General features: G+C 42.6%; 2 protein-coding genes across 2 annotated transcripts in view; one reads left to right on the forward strand and one right to left on the reverse strand.

Moving 5' to 3' along the window:
• The window catches only part of LOC132899782 (polyamine-modulated factor 1-binding protein 1), a 298,473-nt gene that overhangs the window by 241,299 nt on the left and 35,144 nt on the right, over positions 1 to 22,030 (forward strand). Inside the window, 6 exon segments of the mRNA XM_060941901.1 lie at positions 1,403 to 1,649; positions 1,803 to 1,992; positions 4,833 to 4,986; positions 8,107 to 8,262; positions 9,191 to 9,307; positions 11,214 to 11,318. Of these exon segments, the coding sequence (XP_060797884.1) occupies positions 1,403 to 1,649; positions 1,803 to 1,992; positions 4,833 to 4,986; positions 8,107 to 8,262; positions 9,191 to 9,307; positions 11,214 to 11,318 (969 nt within the window).
• Positions 9,364 to 11,125, reverse strand: LOC132899764 (uncharacterized protein DDB_G0271670-like). The gene is made up of 4 exons (XM_060941890.1): positions 10,389 to 11,125; positions 10,121 to 10,351; positions 9,689 to 10,083; positions 9,364 to 9,377 (listed from the first exon to the last, which is right to left on the reverse strand). Exons 1-4 carry the CDS (start codon positions 11,123 to 11,125, stop codon positions 9,364 to 9,366), a joined length of 1,377 nt encoding a protein of 458 aa, XP_060797873.1.

Raw genomic sequence — 22,030 nt, forward strand, 5'->3', positions numbered from 1 at the left:
AGACCATGGATGGCAATGGCAATTGGTAGCTACCCCTCTGTTGGTTGCTTTGAAATGCACCCGCCGTGGTGTTTTTTTGTTTAGTTTGAGATGCTGCTTGTCATCTAATATGTCATCTGCACACTCAGTTAATTGTTGGTGTGTGTGCGTGCGTGCATGCGTGTGTGTGTAATGGCAATTGGTAGCTACCCCTCTTGGTTGCTTTGAAATGCACCCGCCGTGGCGTTTTTTTTTTTTTTGTTTGTTTGTTTAGTTTGAGATGCTGCTTGTGATCTAATACGTTATGTGTACTTGTTGTGTGCGTGTGTGCGTGAGAGAGAGAGGGGACTGATGTTGCAGGCTGTTGCTGGTCCGGTCATGTTTGCTGTTGGTTATGTTTAATGTGATGATTACTGTGCGGGATTAGGGCTGCCCGAATAGTGTGCAAAAATAAGCTAATAATAGTGATGCCCCCCTGGTGGATTTCATAAGCCCCCCTTAAGACTGAGATCTCGCGACGGGACTGCAGGTCGTACGAAGCTGCGTAGTTTGATGCCTGTTGCCTTGATGCGAAATCATGAAACGAAAACAAACGACACTATTTCAGTGTTTTTAGAAGTGTCCTCATACTTCGACTAGGCCTACTGCAGAACAGGTACTACTGCTGAATAGATAAGAAATAAGAAATGCATTTAACATGTTAAAAATATATTATTGTGTGATAATGTGTTTAATTTACATGTCAATATGTCAAATTTTCTTGATACATGAAAAATTAAAAAAAAAAAACAATGATGGAAAAGCCCACTTATCTTAAGTTGAATGGTGAATCAAAATTTTATAAATTTTGTACATTTAAACCACATTTGTTTTGCATACAGTAGATCTGTACACAAAACCAGTTTCAAGATGCATATTACTATGCATTAGGCAGTGATGTGATGGTGCTCATGAGGTGTTGCTTTCAGGTTATCGGACAGTTACAAGATGGATGAGTACAACGGTATAGCCACAACACACGTGTGTGTGTGTATTTTATATATATATATATATATATATATATATATATATATATATATATATATATATATATATATATAGTGTGTGTGAGTATAAATTTTTTTCCCGGGGGGGCGTTGCATGGCAAGCACTGAGTATACCCACTGCAAAAAAGTAGACTACACCACTGGTTTCTGGAGCATCACATTTGTGGGGTTGATTAAATGCTCAAAATGGCCAGAAAAATGTCTTGACTATATTTTCTAATCATTTTACAACTTATGGTGGGAAATAAAAGTGTGACTTTTCATGGAAAACACAAAATTGTCTGGGTGACCCCAAACTTTTGAACGGTAGTGTACGTTAACGTCAGTAGCATCAAGGTCGAGCATAGGAATACGTTAACCTCATGAGTGTCCCGCAGGCCGTGCAGAAAAGAGACGAGCTCCTGAGGCAGTCAGAGGCCGACCTGATCCAGGCGCGGGATAAGATCCGAGGCAAGGCAGCGGAGGCAGAGAAGCAAACCGCCACCATTCAGTCACTACAGGCAGATCTCCGACAGGCCAAGAAGGAGAAGAGGGAGCGGGAGAACGAGTGCGGCAAGCTCCGCACGCAGCTGCTGCAGAGCCGTGACGAGCTGAAGGAGGCCCGGAGCTGCTGCCGAGACAGCGGTGAGAAACCCGGGCGATAATGTACTGTATGATTATTTGTAAAATAGCAACTGATCATTTTATGCTGAATAAATATGTTTTAGAATGATTAGATAATTTACACCATGTTTTCTCTTTGTAAAAAATTATTTTCTGTGTGCGTTGACCTTCCAGCACAGGAACTGGCTCGTCATGAGGAGAAGGTGCTGCTGCTGGAGGGCGGGCATCAGCGAGTGCAGGAGCAGCTGGCAGAGCGAGTAGCTGAGGTGGTTCGGGCTGAGCAGACCCAGAGGAGACTTCACGCTGAGCTCAGGAGCGTCCAACAGAGACTGGAATCCAACGAGCAGGAGCTCCAGGACTGCAGGTACACCATACACACACACACACACACACACACACACACACACTCGGTGAATATCAGTGCCAGGTAAGTGCAGATTGACTCTCGTTCAGATGAATTCTGTACCACATGTCAAATGAAGAAAGCAGATTCTCTCTATAATTACTTAGGAGACTAGATTTTTGGATTCAGAATCAATTCCATCTCAATCTAGAATGTTCTCTGGCTGCTTAGCCTCCAGAGCATTTCCCCACACGCACACGCGGAAATCTTCGTCGTTTCACGGTCTCACCTCGAGATCAGGTGTTTAAACAATCACGAGACGACATGCAGCGCTGACTTCTCAGCATCTTAACCAGCTGTTTGCCAAAGGTCACTTGTTCAGTCAGGCGTAGGAGCTAACGCTAAAGCGCCGCGGTCCACCTGCCAATACGCATTACAGAGGATTTAGTAATTAAGCGATAGGCTGAGGACTAAATTGGGTGTTTGTGGGCCGTAGAGACGCGGCGAGGTCCCTGCAGCCATGCAGATAGGGGATTCTAATTGCCAGGGATATTGATCATCCTGGCAAGGGTGGGCTCGGGAATCGCGCAGGAGATCGATTAGCTGTTACCGTGGTCGGTTTGTCAATGAGTGAGTGAGAGAGAGAAATGTGTATCAAGGAAAGCATGGTTTTAAGCTCGGTTTCTCACACTCACCTAATCGGAAAAAGTGGCACAGCATTTCATAACGTACCGAGGGTTTGCAAGTTACTGTTTTAAACAAAGTCTCATTAAAATCTCACACATCATTATCACCTTTCTCATAGGTTGTTTCGCATTTCTGAGTCCAAATTAATTATTTTCCATCATGAGAGCTACTAAAGAGGAAGTCAACAAACTTGACCAGAACTAAAATTCAGTTTGGTTTTATTTTTATAGCGCAGGGGTTTTCAACCAAACAACCACAAATAATGCATTCTGAATTTTCTATGATCCCAAACCTTGATCACTCTGTGTAATTTTTTTTTTTTAATTCCAGATTAATAATAAAGGACTACTATAACACTTGAATATTTTCGTATGTCAGTATGTGAAATATTGTCTGTGTAACATGTATGCCTGAAACCCAAAGGAATATTCCTTGCACTGACCGAGGAAAGTGTTGCGTTATAAGAAATGTATTGTCCATCCAGGACACTCTTTCGATGGAATAAAAACGTGTTCTGTTCCCTTCTAGCGGGTTTCATTCATTTGGTTCAACTGCATGCAATATTGTTAGCATATCGCGTATTACGTCATGCTACCCAATGGAGAATGAGTGTTGAATATGGTTTACGATATCGCATGGTTGTTAAGACAAGGTGTCGTCGCACATCGGAGACGTAAAACTTCCACGCTAGCGAGCGACCGTGACGATAGCAGTCCACGGATCACCCCTTTTAATCCAAAGCCACCATGTGGCTTTCTCTGCGGCTTCGCTTGCGGATGCAATGGCCCTCTTCCTAGCTGCTCCTACAATGCCCAAGCGACTCAGAACTTTGCAGAAGGAGCGCCCTGCAAAACCCCTACAGCAGACTTCTACGGGCTCGTAGAAGGTTCTCCAACCTCTCTCCCTGCACTCCTCCACCAGCTCCTGGTACTTGGCTCTTTTCCTCTCATTGGCCTCCTCAAGACGCTCTTCCCAGGGAACTGTTAGTTCCAGAATAATGAGGTGTTTTGAAGCCTCAGATGTTCTCACCACGTCTGGACGGAGAGTTGTTGCTGCCACATGTTGGGGAAACCTCAGCTGCTTTCCCAGGTCGGCCTGCAGCTGCCAGTCATTTGCCGTGTGGAGGAGGCCTGTTGTTATATGTTGGCGTGCTCGGGGTTTCTCTCCAGCTTTTACAAAGGAGACTGCCTTCTTTGGGGCATGATGGTGCTTGCAAGAGCTGATGGCAGAGGTTAAGCTTTCAGCAACTGCCTTATGTATGTATACTAAAATGTATATATTATAGTAGCTTTACAGAAATCCTGGTGAAGATGTACCGGTAGGTCATTCATGATAAGGTAGAGGTGATCGTGATGAGGAAAAAGTCTTTGAGACGACGTGATGAAGAAACTTTGACTTGACCGTCCTCTGCTGGCTTAGAAGAGCTGAATCATTACAGTATACAGCTATAGAATAGCAAAGAGTGTATTGAATGTTCAGCATGAACAGATTGCGAATAAGAGTCCTGGAATGAGTATTTATGATTACAGCAGCAGTTCCTGCCTATAAAACTCCAGCATCCAGGCGATTATGCTCTGAAATAAGGGGCATAGTGGTTTTGGGAAGTGTAAATCTTTAGTGTGTCCATGTGGCACCAGTCACAGAGCAGAAAGTAGAGCATTAGGATGAATGAGTGACACTCACACATCTGTATGTGGAGTGATTTTACATGCAGTGCTGATAAAAGAGAATGTGATGTTCAGGAGAGAGATATGAGGGGGACTTTAATTGGATTAGCTGCTCCGGTTGACGCTTTCTGAGCCGTGATTCCGGCCCTCATGCTCCATCTGTGGCTAAGCTCATACTCCGCCCATCTCTAATTAGCTCCAGGGCTCGTTCATTAAATGTTTAAGCTTGCCTTGTCTGATTACGACCAACAACCTTTTTCTGCATGCTGTCGTGCTCCAATTAAGACAGAGTGAGCTTCCTTGAGCTTGATTAAACAGTAGAGAGAGTGTGCATTACAGCAGATTAGATGTTGTGGAGGAAATGTGGACTGTAGCGTGATAAGCTGCAATGAAACTACACCAAATCACTCACTTCCTGCCGCACTCCCGTGGTCACAGAATCTTCTGCACTCTTTTTGCTTGACAAATTTGTTTGTACACTTTGGTAGACTTTAGTTTCACCTGCAGGACTCAGCTGGAGCAGGTGAAGCTGGCGGCCGACAGCAGCAGACAAGCTCAGCTCAGCGCCCAGCAGCAGGCTGTACAGCTGCAGCAGGAGAACCAGGAGCTCCAGGAGGAGCTGCGGAGCACCAAAGAGACCTTTACACACACGAAGGAGCAGGTAATCACACCCTCTTCGTTCTTGTTCAACAAGGAAAACAATACCTGAATTCTTGCCACCACAAAATCATATTAATCACCACTGATTGCCGTTAAAGCGGCAGTAAGTGATCTTGCTAGCTAGTAATGGCTGTCAGGATGTAAATACATTCACTCATTCATCTTCTCTAAGCACTTTATTTTGGTTGTCAGACATGAATAGTCTGTTGTGAGGCATCACACACTCATTCACACCTAAGGGCAATTTAGATTTCACCGTTCCACATACTGGTATATTTTGGGGCACTGGAAGGAAACTGGAGAACCTAGAAACCCACACAAACACAAGGAGAACATGCACAACCAGTAACCCAGGCTCAGGAGACTTATTTACCCGTTTTTAAAAATCGCTTACGGATGCTTTAATAATGGTGCGTTTGTCACTAAGCATAGCTGAACAGTTATCGTTCTTGCAAGCCATATTCATTCCTGCAAGTTGAAGGGTTCAACAGTTTTTCTCCCAGGTAGTCACTCAGGCCAGCGCTCGTTCAGCACGATGACATTTTGGGATTTGACCCGGGCTTCACCGTCAGTGCTGTTTGCTCTCAACTGGCTTACTGTAGCTTTAAAGTAGCCTTGATGCTGCCTACAAAACAGTTCCTTCACTATCACAAAAATGGCTGAATAGATTCTCACATCGATTTTTCATCACAGAGCTGTTCTGTTTCTGCTACATAAGGGGTGCTCACACGGCAACTTTTACTCCGGTGTAGCACCGGGGCTGCCCCGGTAGAGCGTTCACACGGTACAAAGTTATCCCGGTGTCGCTCCTGAAAGCTGCTTAAACCGGTGCAAATCTAACCCTGCTCGGGAGGTGGTTTAAGAAATTTACTCCGGAGTAAATGCTAGTTTGCGGGGCAGCACCGATATAAAATGGGACGTCTGAACGCTACAGGGGTAGACTCGCTACGCGTGAGGAGAGTTGATTACATATGAGCATTGCATAATTTGCATCCTGGTATTTTGCGCTTCCAAAATGGCAAATATCAACAACAACAGAACTTCCAGTGTTGCCAGATTGGGCGGATTTGAACATATTTTGGGCTGGAAAACGTCAGCAGTACCTGGCAACACTGGTGTCTTCATCCACATTGTTTTCCCGGCGCTTGATGATGCCATGACAACCGGGAAAAGGAAGTACATTTTCACGCATGCGCATATGTGGCAGATCACAGAATCCAGGGACACATGTCGGCCCGGGGGCATTTTGAGTTATTGATAGATTCAGAAAGTACAGTTTCTAAGCTTTCCAATGATGCCTTCCATGTGGAGATCTGACAATATTTGAAGAATGTGTGGCCTTTTGAAAGTGTATACCTCTTAAAACAGAAAAGGGAGAAAATCGCCCTCAAAGTTTTCCATCTCAGCTACTCTGGGTGCAGGGCGGGCACATAATGGTGCTCATTTGCATGACATTCATGTAAACAAAGATCACCACGTCAATTTTCCTTCCATGCAAAGTATGCCCAACACAATTATGAAGTACAAAAATAAGTCCTAAAGTATACTTTAACGTTTTGTGGTTGAAAAATTACTCACACCGTAAGAAAGAAAGATAGCACGATGATGACACAACTAACACAACGCTAGTTTCATGTAAAGCCTCGGTCACAACCGGCTGTACAGTACGCGCTCCTACGGCCAGTCTACATGCAAAAAACGCAAGAAACACACGGAGAGCGCGCATGAAACGCACGAGAGCGCGCGTGTGGTGCTGATTTTCGAGCCGCAGACCGGCCGCAGAGGTTCTTTGTCATGTCAAACAAACTCTACGGGCGCTTACGTTTTTTCAGGTTGCAAGACAAACTTACAGCCAACGCGCGTCTTTCTCCGTGAACAAAAAAAAAAAAACGCAGCGATTTGGGAAACGCCAAAAATCACACGGCCAAAAAATCATACATCCGGTTGTGACCTAGGCTTAACCAAACCACAACACTCTCCATTACATGCAAAAATAACCACACAGCCTTAAATTAATAAACTCACCCCATCAGAAAGAGAAACGGTGCCTTGCACACACCAATGCCTCCGATGGAATGTAATCCTAGAGCGGTCCGTGTATCATCCGGTCATTCAAGTATTCCATTCAATCTGGAAAACGAGGTTGCGGTTTTTTTTTTTTGCTAGAAATGGTCATCTCCGATGTAAATACCGTGTGTCTGTTTGCTTCGCGGTGTTTGCTCCGCTGCGCTCTGTTTAGTAACTCATTCCATAGTGAAATCACACGCCTGTATGCAGGTTAAGTAGCCATGCGCTCAACTCGGATCATACAGCTGATTCGCAGAAAAAAAACCCAAAAGACTTAAATCATCATGTGAATGGCCCATATGGTAATTTACCCACACCCCCCAGCAGGCTACAGTCCTGACAAAAACGAGACAATTTGCAACAAAAAATGTATGCTTTTCCAACAAAACAGTCTATTATCTGAAATACTGATTGCATTCTTCAAGATCTCAACTTGCACATGATGGGGAAAAAAACAAAAATCACAAATTTCGGAAAAAAATGCTTCTTTTGCGATTATCTCGGATTCGTTTCGGCCGACATGTGTCCCTGGATTCGGTGAGGGGTCACATATTTCATTTCCGCATTATTACTATCATATAGCACGGTCGCAAAAACTGCCGTGTGAACGCCAGTGGGGCTGCACCGGTGCTAACATGCTTCTCTCTAGTAAGCAGGTTTGTGACGTGTGAACGCTCCACAAAATTTACACCGGTGTAAGATATATCGCAACAAAATACATTGGTGCAGCATCGATGCAAATACGTGCTGTGTGAACACCCTTATAGACACTGACTACTTTTTTTTTTTTCCCTTTTTGTAGATTAATTGTAAAATAGAGGTTTTCCTTTTATTTATTTTTTTCCCCACCCAGAAACCATTTACTCCTGTTCCGGCATTACCTTATTGTGTGATGTATTCAGACTCGGGCTGAAGTGCACTAGTTTAAGGACATGTTTCTCGATAAAGTAAACAACCAAACACTTCTGTAAATCACTATGGATGAGATTATGCAAAATGCTGTGTGTGTGTGTGTGTGTGTGTGTGTGTGTGTGTGTGTGTGCGTGCATGGAAGTTGAAGGAACACTCTGTGATTGCTCAGGCTCTGCGTGTGGAGCTGGCACAGGAACAGGCCCGACAGAAGGAACAGCTGGACTGGGTACAGAGGACACGTCAGAGAGAGGACAGCCTGGAGACTGAGAGAGATCGGCTCAAAACTGACCTGGAAACAGTCAGAAACCAGGTTTCAACATGCATGTGCACACACACACACACACACACACACACACACACACACACGCACAGAGTATGTACATACTGTTCATTTTACATCATCCATCTTTAAACCTGTCATCATAAATGTCATTTTCAAGAAAAATAATTTGCGAAAAATCTCTTCATCTGTACTCTTATTAAAAACACATGAATATGCAATGTTTATGCAAAATATATCAATAAAATTTCCATGAATATGCAAATTAGCCACGCCCACATGTTCTTCCAGTTTTGTAAAAATGATCTAACTCAAGGAGTTCTTTGGTTCGCTGTCATTTTACACATGGCCTTGAGAAGGAATTCTTTGAGAGTCTCGATCACCATTTTGCTCACTATCGAAATGTAATGTTACCATAACAACCACAATCCGTCTATCATCGACGTTAGCCTACCATGCAGTAGCATGTTTATTTCTCTCGCGCGCTCTCTGGACTTCTACAGGTAATTCTGTCCCAATTCAGTTCGGTTCCCTCCAAATGTCTCCTTCAATACACAATTACTTCCAACCCTCTCAGCGACTGAGTTAGCTAAACGTGACCCAGACCTGCACACATCCTGAAGAAAGTTTTTTTTTTTCCCCCCCTCTCAGGAGGTGAAGCACATCAATCAGTCGACTGCTCATCTGTATGCAACTTAAATCTAAATCTTTAATAGGTTTAACAGATCAGATGCAGTTCCTTACTCACAGTTGAAAATGTATCTCCGTAATTCCAGTTTAATATCCGTCACTCATAACCGACTGTATCTGTCATCTGATCGGCGTGTGAGCAAATCCTCCGGCTGTTAGCTTTAAATAACGCTCCGGTACACATGATAAAGAGCGGAGATACCCCACATGGGATTGTCACCTCTCTTTTTGTCTTTTTGTTTGTGTGTATGTGTAGCTGCAGGAGCGGGTGTGCGAGCTGCACAGCGCCACCATCAGGCTGCAGGAGGAAGAGGCAGACAAGCAGACGCAGCTGCAGGAGAGAGACGCTCGCATCGAGACTTTCAGCCAAAAGGTTTGCAGTTTCTTTTAAAAACAAAAAACCTTTGTTTGTGTAATTGAAAAATGTGATCACGGTGTTGAGCCTGGTCTGAGTGTGAGAGTGTTTATTATATTAAAGAGAAACAGCAGTGAGTATATTAAAATATAGCCAACATTTTATACCATAAAATTTTATAGTCTGAAATACTACTGTTACTACAAATACTACTACTGCTATTACTACGAATACTATTAATTCTATTGCTGCTGCTATTACTATTACAACTAGTACTATTATTACTATTGCTATTAGTGCTATTACTACTACTGTTATTACTACTGTTATAACTACTACTGCTGCTATTCCCATTGCTATTAATACTTTTAGTACTATTACTGCTATTCTTATTATTACCACTAGTAGCAATGGTACTACTATTGCTGCTATCACTACTAATGCTATTAGTACTGTTACTGCTGCTATCACTATTAATGCTATTAGTACTGTTACTACTGCTGCTATTAGTACTGTTACTACTGCTGCTATCACTGCTAATGCTATTAGTACTGTTACTACTGCTGCTATTAGTACTGTTACTACTGCTGCTATCACTGCTAATGCTATTAGTACTGTTACTACTGCTGCTATTAGTACTGTTACTACTGCTGCTATCACTGCTAATGCTATTAGTACTGTTACTACTGCTGCTATCACTACTAATGCTATTAGTACTGTTACTACTGCTGCTATCACTACTAATGCTATTAGTACTGTTACTACTGCTGCTATCACTACTAATGCTATTAGTACTGTTACTACTGCCGCTATTACGATTACATCTAGTACTCAGTACTGCTATTACAGCTGTTATTGCTGCTATTACTGTTGGTATTAATAGTATTAGCATTGGTACTACTACTGCTGCTATCACTACTAATGCTATTAATACTGTTACTACTGCTGCTATTACTGTTACAACTAGTACTATCAGTACTGTTATTACTGCTATTACTATTAGTACTAATACTATTAGCACTGGTACTACTACTGCTGCTATCACTACTAATACTATTAGTACTGTTACTACTGCCGCTATTACGATTACATCTAGTACTCAGTACTGCTATTACAGCTGTTATTGCTGCTATTACTGTTGGTATTAATAGTATTAGCATTGGTACTACTACTGCTGCTATCACTACTAATGCTATTAATACTGTTACTACTGCTGCTATTACTGTTACAACTAGTACTATCAGTACTGTTATTACTGCTATTACTATTAGTACTAATACTATTAGCACTGGTACTACTACTGCTGCTATCACTACTAATACTATTAGTACTGTTACTACTGCTGCTGTTACTATTACATCTAGTACTGTCAGTACTGGTATTACAGCTGTTATTGCTGCTATTACTATTAGTACTAATACTATTAGCGCTGGTACTACTAATGCTATTAGTACTGTTACTACTGCTGCCATTACTATTATAACTAGTACTATCAGTGCTGTTATTACTATTAGTACTAATGCTATTAGTACTATTACTGTTACTGCTGTTACTACTACTGTTATTACTGCTGCTATCCCTACTAGTGTTATTAGTACTGCAACTACTGCTACTGTTACTACTGATGCAATTACTATTACAATTAGTACTATTACTACTGCTATTAGTACAATTACTGCAACTATTGTTACTACAACTACTGCTGTTATTACTGCTGCTATTCCTATTGCTACTAATACTGTTAGTACTATTACTAATACTGCTATTAGTATTATTACTACTACTAGTACTGTTACTACTACTGCTGCTGATGGCACTACTATTATTAATAGTCATAATAATAAAAAAAACAGTAATACATTAAACAAAATCAGACAAATTTTCACAGAGAGAACAAAGTGTGTGTGTGTGTGTGTGTGTGTAGCTGGCTGAGCGTGGTCAGGAAATGACACGTTTGCAGCAGCAGCTGATCCAGCAGGAAGAGAGAAACACAGAGCTGCGCAGTCAGAGCCGACTCTCTCAGGACGAGGTGAGACGCCGTCCGACGAGACGTGACGCCAGAACACATCACGTCATGTTGTGTATAAATGCTGTGTAAACTGAGGCCTCTCATATGACACTCCAGTATAACACCAGTTAAAAGGAAATGAGACACACAGGAAAAACTGTCCAAAATACTTTATATATCTAAAACGAAACCAGTTTTCCCCATAATTTTTTCGTCATCAAGTTTTGATGGATTTTAAAAGAGTAAGGCATAATGTTGATGAACTTCTTGTCGAGACTTGGTAAAATCAACGACTAACAGAACCGTCAGATAATACCTGCTTTTCATTTGTGTTCATTTGCCCACGATCACTGTCCAAAAACGGGGCTTTCGGGTTCAGTAAATCGCACCGTAAGTCTCAGTGAAAGTATTTGCATTGACACCGCGTTGTGTTTTTCATTTTTATGTAGAAACAGCCCAGATTGTGTATTTTTGAAGGCAATCACCTGAAACCAGACCACGCATGCTGTTTTCTTCCTGCTCATGTCCAAGATTCTCATTATCATTGGATGAGGGCAAGTCAAAAAGTTCTAAGACAAATTGAAAAAAAAAATCTTTATTTATGAAAATAACAAAGCTATTTCTCTACATATCCTCCATTAAAGTCTAAACACTTCTGCAAGCGGTGTTTCCATCGGAGAATTCCTTCTTTGTAGAACTCTGGGGGATGTCTTTCGCACCTTTTGAAATTATAACATCTATCTGAGAACTTTTTAACTTACCCTCGTATTTGTGATAAAGTAATATTATTATTGAAACCAGCAGATAAAGTGAAGGGATTTCGCAAATAATCCAAACAGGGTCAAGGTCATATGTCTGAAATAGTTTTTCTTCCTTTTTTTAAAGCGTATTTGTGGAATGCAAATTAATAACGAGAAGGACTAGACTCATCAGTGGAATAGGCATCCCTGAGTTCCAACTTACTTATAACCAAACCCTGATTGGTACTTTTCCCGAACTTTATCCCAACCTTTTCCTGGTTTTGATCACTCCTTGGCCTTCATAATTTTGTTTGCTTCAGTACACTCACTGGTCACTTTATTAGGAGCCCCCATCCACCTGCTGTTTTCTGCAGTTCTCTAATCAGCCGATCCCTCGACAGCAGCACGATGCATAAAATCACGCAGATACAAATCAAGAGCTTCAGTTAATGTTCACAATGTTCAAACATCAGAATGGAGAAAGCTGTGATCTCAAAGTGTGACTTTCACTTTGCCAGATGGACTGGTTTGAGTGTTTCAGAAACTGCTGATCTCCTGGGGTTTTCACACAGCAAACAGTCTCAAGTTTCCACAGAATGGCGCGAAAAACAAAAAACACTGAGCGAGTGAGCGGCAGTTCTGTGGGTGGAAACAAACGCCTTGTTGATAAGAGAGGTCAGAGGTAGAGCCCTGCACTCCCACGGGAGTCCCGCGGGACCCGCCGCAAAGCAGTGCGGCGCAGGACAAATTTTGAAAGCTCATTGCGGGCGGGAGCGGGAGTGCACAATGCGGGCGGGAGCGGTGATAAGCTGCAGTCCCGCTAACTAAAAACGTGTTTAAAATAAAATTTATAAATTATTAATTTATGTCTATCATATATAATTTGTGCTGGATATTTTATTTGGCATTAATAAAAACATTTTAAGATGCCTAAATTTGCAGAGAGAGTCAGATTGCCATTGATCACCCTAACGGGCAATACTTTGATCACTCTAATGACTCGCCGTTCACACCCAGCCTCCAGTGACCCACACTAACATGATGCCTCAATGACACCTTAGATGAGCTGGTCATCAGAATTCTGATTCTGATCCAGGAGAGGATAAATAACTCTCGTACGTTTCCGATTCCTTTCCTCTTCCGTGTTTGAGATCTCCGATCATGGCAGAAGAGCAGAGCTCCTCTACTGAAGCTCACAGTGCTTCAAAAGTAAGTGCTGCTTTAAAAAGAGGTACGTTTACCGTTAAAAAGTCAAGAGTCCTGAAATCGGACATTTGGAAATCATTCTCGCTCGTGTACGACGTGGAGGGAAATCAGCTGCCCTTTGCTTGCTGTGATAAGTGCCAAAAGGTTCTGACATACTAGGATATTCTAGTTAGAAATGCTTTACAAATGTAAACTGGGTTAGCCTAATGTTTTGTATGGCTGAACAATAAATATACCAAATTTCCACTTGGAATTACGTGCTCGCCTGTCTTTTTTTTATTGTTTATTATTATTATTATTATTATTATTATTAGAGACACTGACGAAGGCAACAGCTGAAACGTTTGTCTCCTTCTGCTGCTAAAAACAACTGAAAAGAAATGTAACTAAAAGAATAAGTTCAAGAGTGCGATCCATCTCTCCTTTCACACTAATTATTCATAGGAGACGCACCACGGGAGAGCGCATACTTAAATGATTAGCCTACTTAAATAATTATTATTATTATTAGGTCTACATGTTGCCATTTCAACATTCCGAATTCAGAAACAAGGTAAATAATAACGAACGTGAGCTGTAGATATTTATGCTCAAATCCACTCAAAGTAGGGGGCGGGGCACCATCACGCTGTGTCAAGACAAGAACTTTTGTGAGAAATAACGCAAACGTCTGCATCATGCTGGATTTGCGGGCGGGAGCGGGACAAAATATGGCAGGCGCGGGCGGGAGCAGGACTGAAAATCATAATTCTTTGCGGGAGCGGGTGGGAGCGGGACTGCACAATGCGGGCGGGAGCGGGACTGAAAAATCCGACCTGCGCAGCCCTCCAGTCAGAGGAAAATGGACAGATTGGTTCGAGCTGCCAGGAAGGATGTAATAACTCATATAATCACTCTTTACAACTGTGGTGAGCAGAAAAGCGTCTCAGCATGCAACAGCAGAACAACACATTGGGTTCCAGTCCTGCAGCCAAGAACAGGGATCTTAGAATCAATAGCAAGTTTCTATTAAAGTGGCCGGTGAGTTTATGTTTTACCAATAATCTCCAGGGTCTACCAGAAATAGGTCTTTTTTTTTTTTTTAACAGCAACAGGAGTGAATACCTATGCAATCAGAACTTTCACTTTACATACGTACATAGCAATTTTTCCACCCGCTTCAATATAAGGGTCTGTTTTATATAGAATCATGACACGTAATCTACAACGTAGGTATGGCGTAGCTGTGTACCCAATGCTGTAGCCTACGTCGTGGACTGACGCACATCTCCACAGAAATGTAACACATCCCATTGACGCAGACTGCAACACCTGTGATTGGTCCACTTAGTAGCTAGACAAGTACATTTGCTACCAGTAAGAGGACCCAGTTGAGGGGGGAAAACGTGCCCATGTTTCATATTAAAATAACTTTTGTTCAATATTTCTTAGCTCCAACTCCAACGTGATCCAATCACCATTGTTTGAAATGCGTAAAATAGTGGCATAGAAACCCCACCGCCATCTAGTGTTTTGGAGGTGTAATGACAGAGCGACGCAGACACACCAGCGGACGAGTAACGGCGTTGGCTCTGCATAGAGCATACGTACAGCTATAAATCAGCCTGAAGTCCATTCAGTTCACTGTGGAACGTCGGGGGTGAATACTTACGCAAGGCCTTGAAGATGCCTTGCCGCTATAAATAACTATTAAATAAACAAGACTCAGTGGATGTTCTTATACTATCTCACATACATCTGCGTATGCGTGATCGGAGCGGCCCGTTGTTTCGTCTACGAGTTGTTGATGCGAATGCGGTGTGGAAGTGTGACACGGTGGATCGATCAGAGTGGGGAAGTGGAGTGCACTCCAGTCAGTTCAGTCCTCTGAACTCATCCCTCTCTCTCTCAGCCTTCACATCATCCACTTTAAGTGCTGTCAGTGTTGCACGCTCACAGGCCCACTTTCTGCCCTGCTTTAATTGGTTGAGGAAAAGCAGCCTTGTCATTTTGCGGTCAGCAAAGTCCTCAGGCTAAAAAAAAATATAATAAAATCAGGAGCAGAAACCCCATCCGGAGCCGCTTCTTCTCTGCCCTGATTGCGGGAGTAATGATCGGTGCTGGGTGTGCGCACCGTGCCGTGTGTCAATTGTCTGTTTTCAGTTCTGCCTTTTAAAAATAATTGCTCGTGCTGCAGCTGGACCGGCACGAGGCCACTAATGATCGCCGCTGGTTGTGCAGAACACAGGAGCGTGCAGGGGGAGTCCGAGCGAACCAATAATGAGGAAAGATGAGGAAACTGTATTTCTACATGTTTGCATTTATAGTACTTATCATTTCGGTGTGCGCGTTTGCACTGCCTGCTTTTTTATACATGGACCAAATATTTTGTCATCATGTATGTGTGCAAAAAGCTGTGCGCGCTTTCTGGGTCTGTGTTTGTCATTGAACACACACACACACACAGAGAGCACTCTCATTACTTTAATTGCCTTTACTTTTTTCATTACCTTTATTGGCTTACTTCTACATCGCATGTGCTCAGGGATTGTGTAAAGGTCATTTGTGAGACCGTCTCAATGTTCTCCCACGCACTTTCCCTCTCTGTCTTTTACACACACAGTCAAACCTGACTGTCCGCCTTACACATCTATTTCTTCTTATTAAAGACTGTGAATGTCTAGGATAATATTGCTGTGCAGCCAATTAAAAATGATTTCATACTCACGAAATGTGGTATTTTATACATAACGATGTATACGCATAATAATATCTTCCAGTTACAGTATCCCTGGACATAAAAACCATTAAATATAATCAGTCTAGAAATACATTATTTACTTCCTTCCTTACTTACTTTCTAATTCACAACCAAGAAACAACTACAGATGGATTAGGAACATCTCGACAACTTTAAGCTGGGCAGACACTGTGCGATTTTTTTCAATCGCGGTATTCAGCTGCTGCTCACACTGTACGAGTGAATCGCAGGGGTAAACAGCACGCAGCTTACGATTCTTGTTCTCACACTATACGATCCGATGCTCGGATGCGATGCTCAGGATTTCAAACGGTTTGATTTTCATCCGATCGATCCGATCGGGAGGAGGTCGTGAGGTGTTAATCGCATGTCGTTACCCCATGTATACTACACGATCCGAGACGCACGATTGAGCCAAAACTCGGCCCGATCTCCAAAATAGTCGCACGAGTGAAAATCGTGTCAAAATCGGGCCAAAAATCGCACAGTGTATGCCCACCTCATTAAGACTCCTCCTGTCATCTCCGTCAGTCTAATATCACGAACGTTAGCTATCTTAGCGGTTAGCTAGCTGCTGTTTGACATCGACATTTACACACCGATCAGCTATATTATTAAAACCACCTGCCTAATCTAGTGTAGGTTCCCCTTGTGCCACCAAAACAGCTCTGACACATCAAGGCATGGACTCCACAAGACCGCTGAAGATCTGCTGTGGTATCTGACACCAAGATGTTAGTTAGTAGCAGATCCTTGAAGTCCTGTAAGTTGCGAAGTGATGCCTCTGTGGATCAGACTTGTTTGTGTAGTACATCACGCAGATGCTCAATCAGATTAAGAGCTTGGCAATTCGGAGGCCGAGTCAGCACCTTTATCTCTTCGTCATGTTCCTGAACAGTTTTTGCAGTGTAGTAGGGTGCATTATCCTACTCAGAAGTGGACAGTAACGAAGTACATTTACTTGAGTACACTTTTTGAGTATCTGTACTTTACTTGAGTATTATTTTTTTGGGAAACTTATGACTTTAACTTCACTACATTTGAAACGCAAATATCGTACTTTTCACTCCACTACATTTCTATCAAGGTCCTCGTTACTTGTTACTATAGGGGCGGTCACACAGCACTCCGCGTCTATATCACGTACAAAAAGATACAAAAATCTGGTGGACGTGGTCGTAAGTGCTAATTTTTGGTCAATTTTGGCTTTGCCGTGCTTTGTACGGGGTATGGCCGTCGGCGGCTGTTTCACTGCTGCAGCACTGCCTAAGCACAGCTAACCAAGTCCAGCCACGCACCCAGATGTTCCGTACCACCCTCCTCCTCCTTCTTCTTCTTCTCTCAGCAATGATATGTTGAGCCTGTATCAGTTGGTTCTGTTGGTGCTGGAGCATTAAGATGAGGACATCACAGCGTTGAGGGTTCATGTTCACCCCTTGACGTCTAGACTGCAAGTGCCGAGGTCTCAGAAAATTACAGTATTTATACATGCCGCAAATCAGAAGTGATGCAGAAGTGATTAGACAGTGATCAATCGAATTTAGAACTTGTTTGAGACATCGTTTAACGGGCTTAGACAGTGCTATGTACGCGGAAAAATCCATTTCTCAGTGATAAGCCGCTAAACACACGCTATATCCCGTGATACCAACGCGTAACACCCGTCTGATGACCGTGCTCTGCCCGTGATAGACCGCCAAACTTTCGCGTCTTACCACGTCTCCCCAAGTTTTAATAACGGCCGGGACACTGATTATCACGTGTTTTTCACGTGTGTTGCATGTCTTTACCACGTGTGCCGGCCGTGGTTGTCCGCGGTCTAAAGTTTTGAGCAGTCCAAAACTTTTTGCCGCGTCCGACGCCGTTCCGATTTTCCCCTGCGTCCTGTCACGTCTGTATATCGACTGTAACACGTCTTAACTTCGACATCAACACGAACAACATCGTCTGCTTCACGGGAGAGCACTTTTTGACGGGTTTTGGCCGTGATAAAGCCATAAAGCGCTGTGTGACCGGGCCTTATGAAGCAGCTTTGAAAGTGGATGTTTTTTCTTTTCTTGTCTAAAACATGATTGTTTTGGGGGCGCTAGTGAGCTGGCAATGGAGTAAGACCTGTTGTGTTGAGTTCTTGCCTAACTTTTCAAAAAATATTATTTTAAAGTGCACTTTCTGTAGTTTTGTCGCAAATCTCATTAATTACCGCAACCGAAACACCCTGGAGCAGAGTTAAACTGTCCGCATTACTTCAATGGCGACCAAGCTCCGTAAATATAAATACTGCGGCCCTACAAGCGCTGGGCCCGAAATCACCGCGGCTCGAGGTGATAAGGTCAGCGGTGAGAGGATAAGTGCGTCACAGCCGGAGTCAGAAATGGATCCCGAGGGCCTGAAAGCGGATATCATCTCCTCACTGAAGGCAGATATCTCCGTTATTATTAGAACCGAGCTAAAGAATGCACTCACTGATGAATTCAACTTCGTTAAAAACGAGCTGAAAGAAGTCAAGTCTGAAATTGCTAACAGCACTGCGGCCATTCGCTCCGACATGGACAACATGAAGGCCGCCATCAGCGACATGGAGGGAGGTTTGTCAACTTGGTCGGGTGAGGTTACCACGCTACAGGCGACGGTTGCTGAGCTTAAAACAGAGTTGGCTAATTTGAGGGAGAAGACAGAGGACATGGAGGGGCGAATGAGACGATGCAATGTTCGTATAGTGGGAGTTGCGGAGGAGCCTGGCTCATGCTCCACTGCTTCAGTCTCTAAACTATTAAAGGAAGTTCTGCGTTTGGATAAGGATATTCTGATTGATCGTTCTCACAGAGGACTTGCATCGAGAAAGCCCAATGGAAAACCCCGGGTAATTGTCGCCAAGTTGCATTACTATCAGGACTGCATCGATGTACTGCGCCGAGCCAGAGAGGGAGGCCCGCTCCGGTACAAGGGAGACCCAGTGGCTATATTTCCAGACTACACCGCGAGTGTCGCTAAGGCCCGGGCCGCTTTCAACAACGTTAGGAACCTTCTCCGAGGTCGACAAGGGATCCGCTATGGGATTATGTTCCCAGCTCGACTCCGCATCTCCTATAACGGAGATAGCAAAGACTTCCTGGACCCGGAGAGGGCGATGGCCTATGCTAAGACTATTGTGCCGGCAGCGGATGTTGTGAAGTGACGACAGTGAGGTTTTGTTCTCATCTCCTTTCTTTTGGATGGACATTAGGATATGGACGATTCGATAGTCCTACTCAAAGACTACTTACTTTTTTTTTTAATTTGTATATTCTTGATTTACATGTTATAATACTATCGTTCTCTTATACTACGGGGTGAGTACAAATTTTTGTCAATAATGTTTTTGGTTTTTTTTTTTTTTTTTTCATTTGTATACATGCTTAGACATGTAATCCCACACCGATTGCTTAAAGATGAATAAGCACCCGAACTTGTTTTACTATTTGGTTATTCTCTTTGACTTAAAGGTCAAGGGTATAGAGGATCTTTCAGTTGAGTGGTACTTATGGATATTTTTGATTAGATATTGGTACATAGGTACATGCCCAGAGTCATATGTTTATTTATGATGTATATTCTTTCTATATTTGATTGTTTTTTTTTTCTTCCTACTCTTATTTATTGAATTTTTTTTTATTATTGTATTGCATGGGATGTTGCTCCACGGGCATGTGGCTTAAAGACTTAGTGCACTTTGGTTCTACTTTTAAGTGCAGGGTTGGGCAAGGGCCAGCCTATTTGACACTAAGTTGTTCCCCATTACCATCACTTAATGTGTGGTTTTGCTTATGAAGGGTATTGCAGCCGCCGTGTTCAGTTAGGTGGCTGGGGTTGGGAACCTACCAGACCTATCTTGTTTGGCTATATTTTTGACTGTCTTCCATGTTTTAAACTCTGTCTTGTTGAGGCTTTGGGGAGTATCTATAGAATATTGGCCAACATGACTCCTAATGTATAATACAAGTAATTTAGGAATGAATTCAGGGTGCATTGTTAACTTTGTAAGTTGGAATGTGAAGTCTCTGAACCATCCTGTTAAACGCAGGAGGGTATTAACACATCTTGGTCATCTTAAAGCTGACATTGCATTCCTTCAGGAGACTCATCTCCGCACTACTGACCATCATAGACTGAGAGGTGGATGGATAGGACAAGCATATCACTCTAACTTTGGTTCTAAAGCAAGGGGAGCAGCAATCCTAATTAGTAAGAATATTCCTTTTGTAATATCTGACACTGTGTCAGACCCTATGGGGCGTTATATTATAGTAGTGGGTCGACTGTACGGATTCCCCGTTATTTTAGCTAACATTTATGCCCCTAACTGGGATGACCAGACCTTTTTTATTAACACCTTCTCTCGGATCCCTAACATGGATTCACATCACCTCATTCTAGGTGGGGATACAAATTGTGTACTTTCCCCAAATTTAGACCGTAGCTCCTCTAACACTTCTTCTGAATCAAAGTCAGCACAAACAATCCAACTCTTCCTTCAGGCTTATGGTGTAGCTGATGTCTGGCGTTTCCTCAACCCTACATCTAGGGGCTATTCCTTTTTTTCCCCAGTCCATAAAACTTTCTCACGGATAGATTATTTCTTTATTGATAAGAAACTCCTTCCAATGGTAACTGCCTGTGAATATCAGTCAATAGTTATTTCTGATCATGCTCCCTTAATTTTGAAGTTATGCATTCCCAGCGCAGATTCTAGCTATCGCCCATGGAGACTTAATCCGTTACTTCTCTCAGACGATACTTTCGTAAATTTTATTAACACAGAAATTAAATTTTTTCTCGCCCACAATCAGACACCAGGAATGTCACTCTCTACAGTATGGGAATCGCTGAAAGCATACTTAAGGGGACAGGTTATCTCTTTCTGTGCAATGCGGAAGAAAGCTAACACTAAGCTTCTTAAACAGCTGGCAGATGATATTCTTAAACTGGATGCGAAGTATAGCCACTTGCCCTCGGATGATATAGTCAAACAACGCCTATTGCTTAAAACAGAGTTTGACCTCCTCTCAACACGCCAAGCAGAGAACCTCATTTTAAAGTCCAGACATAGTTCATACGAGCATGGAGAAAAGGCAGGGAAAATTTTAGCACATCAGTTACGTCAGAAGGCTGCCAGTCAGTATATATCTGAGATAAGTGATGAAAAAGCTCTAAAACATACAGAATATTCGGAAATAAATTCTTGCTTTTTTCGTTACTACTCCCGCCTCTACACCTCTGAATCACCACAGAATAAAACATGATTGTTTTTTTCGCAGGTGACACTGAGACAGCCGATCAGTAATCACTCGGGTCACGTCACGTCCATAGACTGGATAAAATCAAGTTCAGTGATGTCTCAGCAGCATTATTTAACACGATCAGTTGATGGCAGAATGGAAGGAGGCGGTTCTTGTAGAGCCCATGTTTCAGTTTTCTGAAAGGATTAAAGATTCGTTTCGTTTTAAATGTTTGCTTTGTTTGCTGAAAACGAACCACATCACGGCCTACAAAAACTCGCCGTCCGACCTGCGGAAGCATATTGAGGGATGTAAACGTTTTATTCCAAGAGAAAGCTTGCAGTGAAGCTGTCTGTGCTTTTAGAGCGAGCGATAACGTTGCAATAGCTGTGCAGTCTGGTTAGTCAAATGACTTTCTATGGATTTTCCCACCAAGTTGCCGTAGCCTAACGTTAACACACAGCTAGTTAACTTGGACACTGTTAGTTAGCATGTAAAAATGGAGTTACGCTAACATGAATAATGTTAACTTATCTGAAGTCCTTTCAGAAATATGTTTGAGCATAATCTTGCCAAATATACAATGTAGAAATCTCTCTTTTCTAGTAGCGTTAGCTACACAATATGATTTCAAGTTTGAAAAGAGTTTGCTAGCATGTCAGGTGGAGCTTCACTGACTAGCTAGCTTAACGTTAAACCCCCATGATGGCACAGCATGCGTTCATTTTGTGTGAATTCACATTTCTGTCTTTGGTAATGGCATTAGGTTTTGTAAGCGTTGTGGGAATAATA

Source organism: Neoarius graeffei, chromosome 15 (genome assembly GCF_027579695.1).
Source record: "Neoarius graeffei isolate fNeoGra1 chromosome 15, fNeoGra1.pri, whole genome shotgun sequence".
Classification (NCBI taxonomy): domain Eukaryota; kingdom Metazoa; phylum Chordata; class Actinopteri; order Siluriformes; family Ariidae; genus Neoarius; species Neoarius graeffei.